This window comes from Antechinus flavipes, chromosome 3 (genome assembly GCF_016432865.1).
Source record: "Antechinus flavipes isolate AdamAnt ecotype Samford, QLD, Australia chromosome 3, AdamAnt_v2, whole genome shotgun sequence".
Taxonomy (NCBI): Eukaryota; Metazoa; Chordata; class Mammalia; order Dasyuromorphia; family Dasyuridae; genus Antechinus; species Antechinus flavipes.
The window spans coordinates 75,362,809-75,379,629 of NC_067400.1; the positions used below are offsets into that span (position 1 = coordinate 75,362,809).

The window sequence follows — 16,821 nt, forward strand, 5'->3', positions numbered from 1 at the left end:
TGGTCACGTTATCTCATAGCAAATAATAAAGGTTTCTTTATTTGACTACTTTCACAAATTCAGATGAAAATTGAGAGAAAAAAAAATCTGAATTAGTAAAATAAAAATACAAGGGAACTGAAAAACATTTCATTTTTAATTTCTCTCAAGAATTAAAAAGAAAACAGAAAAATCTCAAGCCAAGGAAACTGAATGGACATTTCAAGGATTTTAAAAAACAACTTTAATTTTGATCATAGCTTTCACATCTAATTCTGTCATTCTACAGAAAAAGCTAAGTGACTTGCCCACAGTCACATCAATAGTGAGAAAGCCAAGATTTGAATCCAGAATCTTTGACTCCAAAGTCACAGCTCTTTCTTCTACGCTATTTATACTACACATTATGATGATCAGCAATTATATTACTACTAATAACTTCCAAACACAATCCTAATTTTTCTTAAAGGAATAAAAGAATGGATGTTCTACTCCAAAAACATTAGAATATTTCTTTTGATGCCACAGCTTAAAAACTTAAACTATTAGTTTTTGTGCTGGCACATATAAAGGTTTGGATATGATAATTAATGATGTAATTTAGGAAGTAAGAATGGTGAGTCATTATGCAACTGATTGTAAAAAACAAGCAATCCATTTTTTCTTGTGATAAGTAATGAAATACAGTTTGCTCTTATTGTATATGAAATGATGAAGACAGAAAAATATACTAATTAAAATTTGCACTTAGTTGAGCATCTTCTATAAACTCTCTGAGAAGCAGAATCCTCAATTATGGAAATATCTGGTCTTCGTTAAAAGGTCAACCTTAAAATGTATCGTTAAGTAAGACTGTCTGAATTGTTTTCATTAAAGAAGAATAATTTTTTGAAAATAGACAAATGTCTAGAAGGGAATTATAGCGAAGTCCTTTTGAATATGTTGAATATCACTAAAATTAACTACTGATTGTAATAACCATGTGATTAACAAATATAAACCAATAACTTAATTTAATATTTATTTGAAGCTTTAAGTACTCATATACAATTAACCTTGTGAAAAGTGCCCCTGCCAAAAAATGTAATATGACCAAGTCATACAATTTTAGAAGGGAAAATAGCTGATAAGAGACAAGCATAAAGAAATTAGGTGTACAGTAGGTGGAAGACTAGAATTCAAGTTAAAAAAGACCTGAGTTCATATCAGATCTCAGACACTTATTATCTGTATGACTTTGGTCAAGTTATTTAACCTTTCTATCTTAGGTTTCTCATCTGTGAAAGGGGGAAAATAATGGCACCTCCCTCGTTAAGAGGATCTACTGAAACGAATGTTGAGGCAAGTAGGTTGCATAGTGGACAGAGCACCAACCCTGGAGTCAAGAGAAACTGAGTTCAAATTTGGTCTCAGATACTTCACACTTACAAGTTGTGTCACTCTAGGCAACCACTTAATCTTTACTCATCTTGCCAAAAAAAAAATGTCAAGTGCTATGCAAACTTCAAAAAGCAATATGACTTCTATTATTGTTATTATTATTATCATCATTACAGGTAGAATGTATGCAGATATAGTAGAAAAGATGTTAGCTAAATCATGGGTGTTATGAGATAAGTCAGTTACTAATAATAAAGGCGAAAGGATATAATATTTTGTGTAGGAAGAAATTGAGGATGGAAGTTGTTACTTCATAAGAAGCATTTTGAAAGAAGGCAAAAAGTCCAGAGTGGGTGGAAAAAATTAGAGCATTTCATACAGCTGGAAATAGATGTAGGTGGGCTTGGGCACAGAGAAGGAGGAAGGAACCAAGGTGCAGAAATTTGCTAAAGAAACATATTTTAGTTTGCGACATGTAATGTCACAACCATTATTTCTTAGGTTAAAATGAAGTTTTCTTCAATAAAATTTTATTTTCTTGGAAAAAAAATACTGTGAATAAATTCCCAGAAATAAAACCAAATCATATTCTTAAGTTATTGTCTGAGAAATCAAGGTATATTGATGAATGAATTATATCAGTAATATGACAGATATCAAGGACACATTTCCTAATGAGAAGATAAATCAAAAGATATTTCTTACATGAGATTTAAGTTGTAATTTTAAAATTTCTCTTCATTCCACTCCCCCATTAAATTACTAGGCAAACACAATGTTCCCTTCACTTTGAAGCCCAAGTTGTTGTGCCTTCTTAATTGTCCTTTCCAGTAAACAATGTTAGAGTAAAACTCCAATGTGTTGACTACCCAAAACAGTATTGTAGTGTGCTTCTTCATTTTAAATGAATTGAAAAAATTCATTTATTAATGGAATAGAATCTGTCATACAGAGTGAAAATTAGACACTATAGTAAAGTTGATTATTGAGTTATCATTTCAGGCAAATTGCGGGTAGACAATGTCTAAGGTGATGTGATATGTGAACAGATGTTTAAGCCTATTGTAAATTAGCCCAAAATGTCAGCAAGAATCCTGGGCTCAGACAAGTATAAAGTCTATCTTTAAGATAAAATGTTGCATCGGATTGTTGAAATGCCCAGCAAGAAGTTAAGAATAGATTTTAAATTTTAGATGGGATTGTTAATCTGTCCCACCTCCAAATTTCCTAACATTTTGTTTGTACTCTGGAAAATAAAGAATTAAGATCATAGAACTACAAGTTTAGAGATAGAAAGGATTTTAGAAGTCATCTTATCCAGTTTACTCACTTAGATGAGAACACTGAGGCCAGAGAGATTAAGTGATTTGTTCTCATGGTTACAAAGTTAGTGAGCAATGCTTGGAAACATATCTAATGGACTCCAGTAGCTGTAGTTCCTTTGCCAAAAGGATATTTTGAAAACAGTGAGGTCTGCTGCTCATGTTTAAACTCAATAATAGATATCAGGCAAGTTATTCAGGCATTTTTCACATCTGGAACTATAATCATATCATCTTTGATATTTCATACACACAACTTTCCATTCCTGCCAATACAAAGGTACCAGTTGTTATGCTTTTAAACAAAAAATCAAGTAGTTTTAGGAACAAGCAAAAGAAAAACTCTATTTCAGAGCAAGAGCCTTTTGGACAAGAGAACTACATTTCAGTATTTATAATATATAACCCTAGGCTAATTCTTTAACCTCATTTACTCAATTTCTTTTGTCATAAAATAGAGAAAATAGCATTTGCTCTGCCTAGTTGATAGGGTAATTGTGGAATAATTTATCAAGTAACTACTTAGTATGATTTCTGCCCCATCCTAATATCCACTATCTTACATCCTCACAGTTCCCTGGATTTTTAAGTGGTCCTATAGATGGCTGCAAAAACTGAAGACCTATGTTTATATTGCCTAATGTTTTCATTGTCTTATTCTTTCACCTTCCTTCCAGAGGGAAATTGTTTTCCAGAATGGGATGGACTAATTTGCTGGCCCAGAGGCACAGTGGGGAAAATGCTGGCTGTTCCATGCCCTCCTTATATTTATGACTTCAATCATAAAGGTATTAAACTTGTCGATAAATGATTGATCAAAAACAAAAAAAAAGCTATTTGTTTTATTTTTGTAACAGAATTGACAGGAGATGATCAGACTAAATATGTTTCATTGCATTTTTACAGGAGTTGCATTCAGGCACTGTAACCCCAATGGAACCTGGGATTTTATGCACAGTTTAAATAAAACATGGGTCAATTATTCAGAATGTCTCAGCTACTTCCAACCAGAAAGCAACACAAGAAAGGTATCTAAATGTTGGGTTTTTTAAATACATATTGTATTGACCCTTTCACTATTTTTGATATCACCTAATTATATATGGAACTCATTTTTCTTCTTCCTTCATTGAAATGTGGAAAAAAAAAGAACAAGAATAAATTATTAGATTCATTTTATTCAATTAAGCAGACATTTAGAGCCTAATGAATATAAAAATCACTGTTTTTTCTAAATCCTGGTCTTTTCTGATATTGTTCATACTGTATGAGCTTATTTTCTCTTTCATGTATCAATCTCAGAGAACAGGAAATTTCTGTTTCTTCCTCAGGTCAGAGCTATTTCTAGATATCAACCAAATGGAAAAACAATGACAAATGAAGAGATTGAACTATATAGTCTTTTTTTAAAGGCCTTTTCTAACTTTTAACTCTATTATCCTATGCTTGCTTCTTACTTCCTCATGAATAGTCATTCTTTGAAGCCTACAATATTTTAATCTCTGGCTACCCCTCTACCTATCCTGGCAGATAAGTCATGATTTGCTTTTTTCTCATTTTCCTTCATATACTGAGCAAGGTTCTATTTTCTATCCACAGAAGACAATGGGAGTACCTTTTGATTTTAGAGACATGGCAGATTTTGAAATCTTAAAAAGAATGACTAGTTATTAATTTTGTGAATATTTGAAATATTAGAGGCATTTTAGCATAATGGAGAATTAGCCCTCGTAAAAGTCAAGAATAGCTGGATTCAAGGCTTTTATTCAAAAAAATACTAGCTGTATGGTTTAGAAATAGATTGGCTTTTATAGAGTTATTTCACTGAAAGTTCTCTAAATCAATGAAATCACAGTTCTGATTGCCAGATTTTGAAAAGTTACAATTGTGAAAACAGAATGTTAAAACTTTCTTCAGAATCTTTAAGATCATCTATTCCTACCCACCAACCATCTCAGCTTGCAGGTAAGGAAACTGAGGATCATAGAAATGAAGTGGTTAAATAGCTAGTCATTGGCAGAGTTAGGAGTGAACTTTGACTTTTTGACTTCCAGCCCAGTGTTATGACAAAGAAAGGATTAGCAAGACCTCCAGAATGTTTCACTTCAAATAATATAGAGTGGTTTGCATATTGTAATGCAATTTATTATTTTCTCATACTTAATAAAAATGCATGTAGTGCCTAATTTATTTATATAAAGGTGATGGACTTCAGTATCATAAATACCTATAATATAGAAGGAACATAGAAATGGAATGGAATTAATAAAAGGTAAAAATGATATTTTTAAGAATAGCGAACAAATTTAAAATTTCTTGCCAATTAAGAAATCAATTTAATTGGTAATCTTTTCACAAATCATGACTCAGATGCATTTTGACCTTAACAAATTCATTTAATTCTCCTTGATTTTGGTTGCTTCATGCTATTATGGAAGGATCAAATGAGCCAATATTTGCAAAGCTCATTGAAAACCTTAAAGCACGTAGATGTATAACCAAAAATCAAATCTTGTTTTTTTACCATGAAACTGAGAAAAATACAAATTTAAATAAAAATTTAAAGAAATACCTTAAAGCGTTATATAAGTGTAAACTATTGTATTATTGGCATTTATTTTTTAATATGTTTCATTTTTTCCCACTTACATGTAAGACAATTTTAAACATTTGTTTTGATATTTAATTTTTAAAAACCCAGAACCTGTTTTTTTTTTAACCTCACCCTTTCACAACAATAAGGGATTCTATTCCATAAATTCTTTGGAAAGTTGCTAAATATTTGAACCTATATTTCATTAGCAAATATCTCTTTTTAAAAAGTTAGTCAGTCTCAGAATTTTTTTCACAGCTACAATAATGTAATATTCAGATTAATATAAGGTGCCTCAAAAGAAATTTTCTTACTAAATCCATGATTTTGAATTTTATGTTATACAAATATCTTTATAACAAATTATATATCCATTGCAAAACCATTTTTATTAATCTCAAAAAATATCTTAGTAACAAGAAGTAGTAAATACACAATGGTATTTATTATTTTTTTAAAGAATTAAATTATTTGGAGTGCTAAACAATTATTGGGTCACCTGTATTTTTAAGGTTTTCTATATTCTCAAGGTTAAAAATACAATCTCAAAAAAGATTAGAAAATTATTTCTCTGCAAAACTTTAAGCTTTGAAATGGTCTGAAGAAAATTCTGGTATAAATATCATTTATTATTTGTTGTTGCAGAAAAGATACTGCCTTAAGTGATTAGTTTAGAAAAAGAACAATGTAGATTTTGAAGGTTTAGGAAACATCTGTTTTTAAATTTGGGGAAAGATTAGTAAGAAAATGTTTGGCATCTTCCTTTGTCCTTTGAAAGATTTCCAAGTATTCACAAATTATGGGCAAACAAAATAATGGAGTAATGATTTTTTAAAATGAAAAAGAAAAAGGATTCTTTAGATTGGGCACAAGGTGATTAAAATTGTTTAAAGGACAAAGTTCAACCCTGTTTTTAGCATACCAGAAAATAACTAACAATTACATTTTGTGCTTTCATGTCCAAAGAAAATGTGTCATATTTTCTGGATTTTTTTTATTTATAAAGGAGAGAAGGAAAATAAGTAGGGAATAATTATATAACTTAAGCTTGTTTGTTTCTCCTCCAGCAGGCATTCTTTGAACGTCTCTATATCATGTACACTATTGGATATTCCATCTCCTTCAGTTCCCTCGCTGTAGCGATTTTCATCATTGGCTATTTCCGGTGAGCAGATCAGTCATGATTCCCTTTTTTCTCATTTTCCTTCATACACTGCCAGAGGGCCTATTTTCTATCCACTGAAGACAGAAACATCTCAGGATATTCTATGTTGAAATACATTTATCTCACATGTTATTTTATGTATTCAGTCTTGCATGGTTCTATTCAATTTTGGCAAAGCTCTTATCATAGAAGGAAGTTGGTGAATTTTTCAAAATTAACAATGGAGCAAAGCAAATAAAACCTACAAATCAGAATATCAATATTGCAACATATTTGTCTGCCAAAGATAGCTGTGTGAGTCATGAAAATGAGTATCTGGGGCTTATTGATATCACTGAACAAAGTTGTTTCTTGGGCATACATAAAGTAAAAGCACATGATAATAGTACATAAGGAATTTAATATTTGTTACCATAATACTTGAAAAATACTTGATTTCATTAGTGAAAAGATCATAATTATTCTGCTAATTGGTATGTAATCTTTAAGAATTGCCAAGGTCAAAAGTTCATCACTGTTGCCAACTTTGGAATGGATGAACCTCTGAATTTACTTAGCTGTCTGTCAATGATTTGCAGATCCCTCATCTATCACCAGGCCCAAACATGAATATTTTGTGGTTTAGGACTTCTCAAATACCTTGATCTACTGGTATAGATGTCAAGAACACAGTGTCACCTCTGATTAGCATCAGAGAAAGACTTCAGCCCTTAGAAGACTAAATTCAAGGACTTTGGAGTAATGGAAATGAGAAAATGTTATTTCCCCAAAAAATTATTTTTAAAGAATGATTCTTTAATTAATCTCCTAAATACTCCCTTAACTAGTCCATAGGATGCAAAGTAGTCCATAGGATGTCTGGAAGACAGGGCTCTTTTTAAATTTTAAATTTTGGATCCCTGCCATGTAGCATAATGCTTGGCATAATATAAGTGCTAAATTCCTTGTGTATTTCTATCAGGTAATTTTCCTTCATGTATAAAATAACAAGTTTTCACAAACACAAAGTAATTTGTTCAAACCAACTAGTATTTATTAATTATCTCCTATGAGTGAAGCAAAAGCAATACATCAACCTTGTCTAACAGGTTCTGAAGTGTTATACATTCATAGGCTCACATCTTTGCAAAGATGAGAGGGATGAACTCTCTCGTGTATCTTCTTTGGGGACAAATTTAATTATCATATTCTTTTTATGTTTTGTTCTTTACACATATTGTATTATTATTATTACATATGACTTTTTCCTGATTTTATGTCTAGTTCACTTAGCATGAGTCAATAAAATTTTTACCATGCTCCTCCATATTCTTAATTTCCATCATTTTTTATTGCTCACTAATATTCCATTATATTCATCTACTACAATTCATTTGTCTACATGCTAAATAGTGGACATTTACTTTGTTTCCAGTTCTTTGTTGTTACAAAAAGAAAACCAACCTATAGTTGGCATATATAGAATGTTTCCTTCTAGCTTTGACCTCCTTGAGACCCATTCTTTTAATTGGGATCTCTGGGTCAAAGGATATGGACATTTTATTAAAGTTTTAGCATGTTTCCAAATTTAATTCCAAAATAATTAAACCAACTCACATTGGCTCCTTTTCAAGGTACATAATTTATTGACTTCAAAGCAAAATTTTGTTGGTATATATAGTTGGTATAAATATGAGAGATTCAGGAACATTTAGTCCACATAATTTTTCATTGGACATGATATGAAATTTATTCACTTGCTATATTTGAATTGGGTAGATGATATAAATAATTTAAAACATATAATTAAATTTCAAATAACCTTCATTTTAGTAATGACCCTGCAGTTATATTTGGCATCATAGGCTAAAAGAGCTGAAAAAGATTCTATCTTTATTTAGATTCATAGTTATGTCTTATTTTCTTTTCTCCTTTGTTGTTCCCTCAGTAATTCTTTCCAAATTTGTCACTTTTCGGTTTTCTATTTGCAGAAGACTGCATTGTACCAGGAACTATATTCACATGCACTTATTTGTTTCATTCATGCTGAGGGCTGCAAGCATCTTTATTAAGGATAAAGTGGCCCATGATCACGTGGACATGAAAGAGCTGGAATCATTTATGATGGTTGACCCACAAAATCCAATGATATCACCCCCATTGGACAAATCACAATATGTAAGTATTGTCTGTTCCTAATTAGAACAACTTTCTAAACATATACATAAAAAGACACAAGAATGTCACCATTAGGCTGTTACTTGGCTTGTCTTGACTGCTTGAAAATACTTCCATGAACACAAAGAGAACATCCAACACATTTTCTCTGTCATTGATTTTATTGCTTCATTTATTCTCTTTAGATTTCTACTTTGATTTATTCATTCCTTGCTCATTTCCTGTGTAAAAAAAAATGGATAGAACTTTCCATTCAGAAAATCTCTGGGGTGACAATAACAAAACAAGACAAACAAACAACAACAACAAAAAAAAAAGATTGAATTACTGAATTTGGTTCTCATGACATGTATAGAAAATTCATTATCATTTTATGCCCTTTATTATGAGCTAGTCATCAAATCATAGGACTTCTGGGCTGATAGTGACTGCTCTTGATTAACATGTTCCTATTCTGCTAAAGGTGCTTTCCCTCTCTATCCCATTGTTTCTATATCTATTCCCTAAATGGGAAAAAAAAATCTCTAGTCATTCTCTAGCTAACATAAATTGGGTGTATTGCTCAAATAATGAGCCTGAATTTTCTCAATTAGTAGCACTCACCCATGAATTCATACTATTGGGCTTCTGAAGCAATAGTGTGTCCAGGAGGATTCCAGTAATCTGGTCCTTAAGCAAAAAGAGTGACAAAAAGGGATCTTTTTTCAGTCAACACCTGAATGTATTCACCTGTTTGTTAGTTTCCTAGGGAAATGATTTTCTCTCTCTTTACTGATGGATTACTAAACTATTAGAATGTAAACTCTTTCAAGGCAGACTTTTTTTTAAATATCCCTTGTTTATCACAGTGTCAGGAATAGAGTAGGAGCTTAATAAATAAATGCTTGATGACAACTATTATCTTTGAATTTCTTAGAGGAAATATGCTTAAAATTTTGGTTTGTGTAAAATGGTACAAAAAGCATAAAAAGAAGACCTAGCCCTGAAGTTTGAAGTTTTGAACAGTGTCATGCTATCATTTAACTCATCTGGGAGTTCTGGCATGAAAAAAATAATGCTTTTCATTATTTTTAACAGGTGGGGTGCAAGATTGCTGTTGTGATGTTTATTTACTTCTTGGCCACAAACTACTATTGGATTCTAGTGGAAGGCCTATACCTACACAGTCTCATCTTTGTGGCTTTCTTTTCAGATACCAAGTATCTTTGGGGCTTCACCTTGGTAGGCTGGGGTAAGGTTTTAGCTTTCTTTTTTCATTTGATCTTTAAGACTGAATAATTTTGCTCACACATTTTCTCTCCCTGTCCCTCCTTTCCTTTATCACCTATATGTTCTTGCATCGTCTTTCTCTCTGTGATCTCTGCACCCCCTTTCTGTGTGTATGTAAATATAGATATATAGACATATGTGTATATTGTATGTATATTATATTATAATATATGTATATATTATATGTAATGTATATTATATGTACATATTATATGTAGGTGTGGATATATATGTGTGTGTGTGTATAAAACCATAAGTATCCACATATATGTAATATGTATTTTTATATCTCTATCTTTGTCTATTTCTTTCCTTAACTTTCTCCTCTTAACTCTCTTTTTTTGTCATATTTAAAGACATGTAAAAACCAAAGAAAAATGAGTCGATCATAATCTTTCTTTACAAATAACACAATACTTTTGTGTTTCACTTTTAAATCAGTGAATATGTTGATACCTTTACTCCCTAATCTGATTAATTAGTACTGAGTCTTTCTAAAGGAAGGAATTTTTTTTCTATCCAAGGCCATTGAGCAAGAATTTCTTTTTTGTAGTGAATATTTGACCAAAATGTTTGCAACTTCTAAATTTGCAAGCTGTAAATCTGGTATTTCTTCAGTTATCAAATTCATCCACTCCAGAATCTCAGCAGTTTAGTATATTAAATCTAGAGGGATTATTGAGGAAGTCCCTCTTTCATTTGTAGACTCCAACAAGTAGATTTCCATATTCCTAGGTTATTAAGTCATAATTCCAGAAATTATATTATGGGGTCATTTTGTCCCTTAAATTATATGAAGAGATTCAAGGAAGACAATATATAAACTTATCCATTGTTGAAGAGAAAGAACAGAATAAAATTTAGTGGAAGGAAGGGAGGAAGAGGAACAGAGAAAGAGAGAGAAGAAACAAAGAAATAAAGGAAAGGAAAAAGAAAGAAGGAAAGAAGAAAGAAAAAAGTGATAAAGTGATAAAAATACATTATATAAATTATTGGTAAATAATACAGTGGATAGAGCACTAGGTCTGAAGTTAGGACAATTCATCTTCATGAGTTCAAATCTGGCCTCAGACACTTTGTAGCTATGTGACCCTAGATAAATTACTTAATCCTATTTGTCTCAGTTTCCCCATCTGTAAAATAAGCTGGAAAAGGAAATGACAGATCACTTCAGTATCTTTGTCAAGAAAATCTCAATTAGTGTAATGAAGAGTCAGATATGACTAAAAAGTAACTGAACAACTTATTGTCACCTCCCCTAAATTATAAGGTAAGTGTAATGTAATGGAAAGGTAGATGGTTAAGCTACACTGCAACATGATGTGATTTGAAAAGACAAATCACATATTTCACTATTTCTAAAACTCATGAGCAGGTAAAAATAGTTAAATTTATTTATACTTAGATAAGGTTTTTAAAGGGATTAACATAAACCCTCTTCATGATTGATTAATTTTCACAATGAAATTAGCTGTATGTTAATTTTAATAGAAAACTTAAAAAAAAAAGAAAAATCCTTCAAGACTTAGAGCCTGTCAATACCTTCTAAAGAATCCTCAAAATAAACTCATCTATTTTCTTGCTAATCTTGCTAATTAAAAATCAATACCATAAAATAAGATCAATTGCATGGTTCATTTGGCTATGATACTTCACTCATGAAGAAATGATAATGATATAAATAAAAGTATAGTTCTAGAGGCACCCTCTCTTTGTGTAAGAAACCCTTATAAGTTTCATTACTAGGTAATAAAACCAAAGAATATTGATTTTTATTGTAGCCAAACCCATATAACCTCTTGTAATATCTTTAATTCTTTCAAACAATTATCCCAAACTCTTCCAGTCTCTTACTTAATATGCATTCAGTTTGTAGACTTTGTAAAGAACTGTGTTAATCAACCTGCCTTACTATGATGTGTTTTCATTAAAACTTGAGATAGATTTTTTTTTGTGTTCTCAATTTTATTTCTAATTAATTTAGGGTTGGGATAGATTTCCTGTTGTTGTTGTTTTTTGTTCTTGTTATATGTATTGTGTCTGTTGGTGGTCAATTTGTTCTAGACTGCCTGAAGTTACTTTCTAAGAAAGTAAGTCTTCATTCTGAGAAAGATTTCAAAAATTAAATATACTCCAAAGGGCTATAAATGATATTTGTAAATTATAAAGACAAATGAATACATAAAAGGACACTATAGTCTAAAGACCTCCCTGCTGTTCAGCCTATTAGCTGTATTATATGATTATCCTCACCACTTGCTCCTTGGAAAAATCCCATGATAATATTGTTTGGAAATAAGATATATGCTTGATAATTAAAGGCATCAATAGAAATATTAAAAACAATGCAACAAAGGGTCTACTTGTGGAATATTTTTGTGTAAATTAAACTTGGTTTTTAAAATGTTTATTTTCATTTAAATCTTTTGATTATTATGTCCCATTAATTTTTAATCAATCTATACCCTATCCTTGTGAGAAAAAGTAAAGAGAGAGAATTGAAAAATGTTTTTCAACAAAACAAAGCAAAACAATATAATTTGAATATTGTAACATATATTGTATCCTTAGTCCTCCATTTCTTCAAGAACAGCAGAAAGTAAATTTTTCTCAACTTTTCACTAGGGCCAACTTTAGTCATTAAAATTACTTTAACTTCAATTTTGGGTTTTGTTCCTTTTATTTATATTTTGAAGTCACATTTCATATTGCTTTCCCAGTTTTGCTTATTCTTTTTTTTTTTTTTGAAAAATGAACACATTTTTTATTTAAGGAATTACAGCATTCTGAACAATCCTTCAAGACATAGAGCACTTATTGCTACAGAATATAATGATAATGTGTTTTTCCTTTTATAATTTTGTCAACATCAATGATTTCTATTTAAATTTCTCCATACTTAGAAATAAAGGGGGGGGGATGATAAACATATTCCTTGGTAATAAAAATTTCCCTAATTACATGAAAATCTTTGGATTCCTTTTTACTGAATGAAGCATAAACTCATGCAAAATACACATCAGTTCATGTAAATCTTTCCAGGTCTTTCTAAAATCAACTTCAATATGATTTCTATAGAACAATAATATTCCATTACCTTCATGTATCACAATTTCTTCAGCCATTCCCCAACTGGTGGGCATATACTTATCTTCTAATTCTTTGCTACCAAAAAGAGCTGCTACAAACATTTCACTGTGAGAATGGAAATTTCTCTCTGATTTTGAAGAAAGCATTTTATTCTTTCATAATTGTATCAAGATTAGTATTCTCTTTTTTTCTCTAACAAATTTATTTGTTTTTAAAACACATTTTTTATTAATCATGTTGGGAGAGAAAAGTCAGAGCAAAAGGGGAAAAAAAAACCATCAGAGAGCAAAAGAAAAAAAGTGAACATAGCTTGTGTTGATGTACATTCAGTCTCCTTAGTTCTTTTTCTGGTTGCACCTGGCATTTTCCATTCAAAATCTAATGGGATTGCTATGGATCACCAAATCACTGAGAAGAACCAACACTTTCATAGTTGGTCATCATACATTCTTGCTGTTATTGTATACAATGTATTCCTGGTTCTACTTGTTTCGTTCACATCAGTTCCTATAAATCTTTCCAGGCCTTTCTAAAATCAACTTCATCATGATTTCTATTTGATTCTAGTGAACAAGTAGACCAAGTTAGACAGAATTGTCATTTTTATTATATTAGCTCAGCCTACCCATGAGCAATTGATACATTTCCAATTGTTTAGATCTGACTTTATTTGTGTGGAAATGTTTCGTAATTATGTTCCTTAAGTTCTTGGGTTTATCTTGGCAGGTAAACTCCCAAGTGTTTTATTTTGTCTACAGTAATTTGAAATGTAATTTCTGTATCTCTTGATGATGGGCTTTGTCAGTAAGATATACAAATGTTGTTGATTTGAATGGATTTATTTTACATCCTGCAACTTTGCTAAAAGCTGTTAAATGTAGTTTATTCTTGGCTGCATTCCAAGTTCTTTTGCCTTTTGGAATATTGGATTCCAGGCCCTTTGATCCTTTAATGTTGAGGCAGCCAGATCTTGCCTGACCCTTATTGTGGCATCTCAGTATTTGAACTGTTTTTTCCTGGCTGCTTGTAAAATTTTTTCTTTAGTCTGAAAATTCTGAAGTTTGGCCACATTATTCCTCGGAGTCTTTATTTTGGGGTCTTTTTCAGAAGGTGTTTGATGAATTCTTTTAATGCCTATTTTCCCTTCCGGTTCTATTACTTCTGGGCAGTTCTCTTTGATGATTTCCTGTAAAATAGTATCTAGGCTCTTTTTTTCATCATAATTTTCTGGTAGTCCAATGATCCTCAGGTTATCTCTCCTAGATCTATTTTCCAGGTCTGTTGTTTTTCCAAGTAAATATTTGACATTTTTTTCCAATCTTTCCTTTTTTTGTTTTTGCTTGATTGATTCTTGATGTCTCAATGAATCAGTCATTTCTATTTGTTCAGTTCTGATTTTTAGTGAGTTATTTTCTTCATTACCTTTTTTTACTTCTTTTTGTATATGTCCAATTGAGTTGTTTTGCTCTATGGAATTTTTTTCCATTTCACTAATTTTTTTTTTTTTTTTTTTTTTTTTTTTTTTTTTTTTAGTGAGTTATTTTCTTTTTCCAATTCACAAATTCTGTTTCTCTGCACTTCTTGGGAGTTTTTTACCTTTTCCAATTCACATTTCAGGAAGTTGTTTTTTTTTTTTCCACTTTATCAAATTTTTTTTTTACCACTACACACCTGTCAGATTGGCTAGAGTGACAGGGAAAGACAATGTGGAATGTTAGAGGGGATGTGGGAAAACAGGGACACTGATACATTGTTGGTGGAATTGTGAACACATCCAGCCATTCTGGAGAGCAATTTGGAACTATGATCAAAAAGTTAACAAACTGTGCATACCCTTTGATCCAGCAGTGTTTCTACTGGGCTTATACCCTAAAGAGATACTAAATAAGGGAAAGGGACCTGTATGTGCCAAAATGTTTGTGGCGGCCCTATTTGTAGTGGCTAGAAGCTGGAAAATGAATGGATGCCCATCCATTGGAGAATGGTTGAGTAAATTGTGGTATACGAACGTTATGGAATATTATTGTTCTGTTAGGAATGACCAGCAGGATGAATACAGAGAGGACTGGCGAGACTTGCATGAACTGATGATAAGTGAAATGAGCAGAACCAGGAGATTTACCTCAACAATGATACTATTTGAGGATGTATTCTGATGGAAGTGGATCTCTTCGATAAAGAGAGCTAATTCAGTTTCAATTGATCAAAGATGGACAGAAGCAGCTACACCCAAAGAAAGAACACTGGGAAATGAATATAAACTGCTTGCATTTTTGTTTTTCTTCCTGGATTATTTATACCTTCTGAATTCAATTCTCCCTGTGCAACAAGAAAACTGTTCGGTTCTGCACACGTATATTGTATCCAGGATATACTGTAACCTATTCAACATGTAAAGGATTGCTTGCCGTCTGGGGGAGGGGGTGGAGGGTGGGAGGGGAAAAATCGGAACAGAAGTGAATGCAAGGGATAATGTTGTAAAAAAATTACCCTGGCATGAGTTCTATCAATAAAAAGTTATTTAAAAATTTTTTTCTTTTAGTGAGTTATGTGCCTTTTCTGTACTCTCTTGCATAGCTTCTCTTTCCTTTCCCCATTTCTCTTCTAGCTCTCTTTTAAGATTTTTAATAGTCTCTTCTAGGAGAGCCTTTTGTATCGGAGACCAACAATTGTCTGGAGACTGTCTGCTATTAGTCTCTTCAGGGTTGAAAAGCTGTTCTCTTTCTGTATAGAAACTATCAATTGTTCTTTTGATTTTTTTACTCATTTTGTTAAAGCCTGTAGGGTCTGCCTTCAGAGCCAGGAGGTTACCAGCTTCCTTTGCAGAGCAGTGAAAGATATAAGGACAAGTAAAGCAGTGAGGTACTGGAGTGCTCTGGGAAAGAGTTCCCCACCCAGGAGTAACTCAGGCCTGCAGGGCTGAGCTGGGAAAGTGCCCTTCAAAGAACCCCGGCTGTGTGAGATAACAATTGCCCTGGGGCTAGACGCTGAGCAGTGAGAGTTTCACTTCCCAAGCCAAAGCCTGCCCTGGGGCTATGGGGTATTAGCAGCTGAGTAGTGAATGGATTTGCAGGGACTGGAAGTGTCTGCCTGGAAGTGCAGTCAGCTGGGGAGGTTCTATTGCCCCAGGCTGAGCCCCCCCACTCTGCCGATTAGAGGCTGCCCAGGCTGTGCCCCCCTGCCGTGCAGATTAGTAACTGCCCCCGCAAAAGCCCCGAACTGCTGGATGTGGCCGCAGGGCTGCAGTAAAGTCTGCCTGAGTCACTTCCGGGTTTGAGGGTTACAGCCAGATCTCGTTAGGTTCGGGAGTTTTTTAGAGTTCCCTCTGTTTCAGGCTTTAATTTCTCTGCCAGTTTACTGCTTTGTAATCAAGGCAGAGCAGTTAGCCTATAGCAGAGTTGTCTCTATAACTTCTCTAGCCACAGAGATCACCCCCGCCCCTGGTCTGCTCAGGACGCTAGCCTCTCGCTGCCTGTGCTAGTCTGTTCCTGGCCCTTCAGGACAAACCTTTCCTGGCGATCTTCCAGATTGACTTTGGCTGGTAAATTGTAGTGCTTCTAATCTTCATGAATTTAAGCAGTGAAGAGTTATTTTTGATGCTGGATTAAATAGTTGGTTATGAGGGTAATGAGAGGAGCTTAGAGAGTTGTGTGTGCCTGCTCTGCCATCTTGGCTCCCAGTATCAATTTATCTAATTCTGAGAGTGCAAAGTTGAAATCTCCCACTATTATAGTTTATTATCTATTTCTTCTTGCAGCTCTCTTAGTTTCTCTTTTAAGAATTTAGATGCTACACCACTTGGTGCATATATGTTTAATATTGATATTGCTTCATTACCCATGCTACCCTTTAGCAAGATATAGTGC

General features: G+C 32.6%; 1 protein-coding gene across 1 annotated transcript in view; it reads left to right on the forward strand.

The window, feature by feature from the left end:
• The first annotated feature begins 3,587 nt into the window (after nucleotides 1–3,587).
• The window catches only part of PTH2R (parathyroid hormone 2 receptor), an 85,419-nt gene continuing 72,185 nt past the window's right edge, over nucleotides 3,588–16,821 (forward strand). The window contains exons 1-4 of the mRNA XM_051983662.1: nucleotides 3,588–3,709; nucleotides 6,342–6,439; nucleotides 8,410–8,596; nucleotides 9,674–9,827. Coding sequence (XP_051839622.1) covers nucleotides 3,632–3,709; nucleotides 6,342–6,439; nucleotides 8,410–8,596; nucleotides 9,674–9,827 — 517 coding nt within the window. The 5' untranslated portion in view covers nucleotides 3,588–3,631. The remainder of the gene's footprint in view (nucleotides 3,710–6,341; nucleotides 6,440–8,409; nucleotides 8,597–9,673; nucleotides 9,828–16,821) is intronic.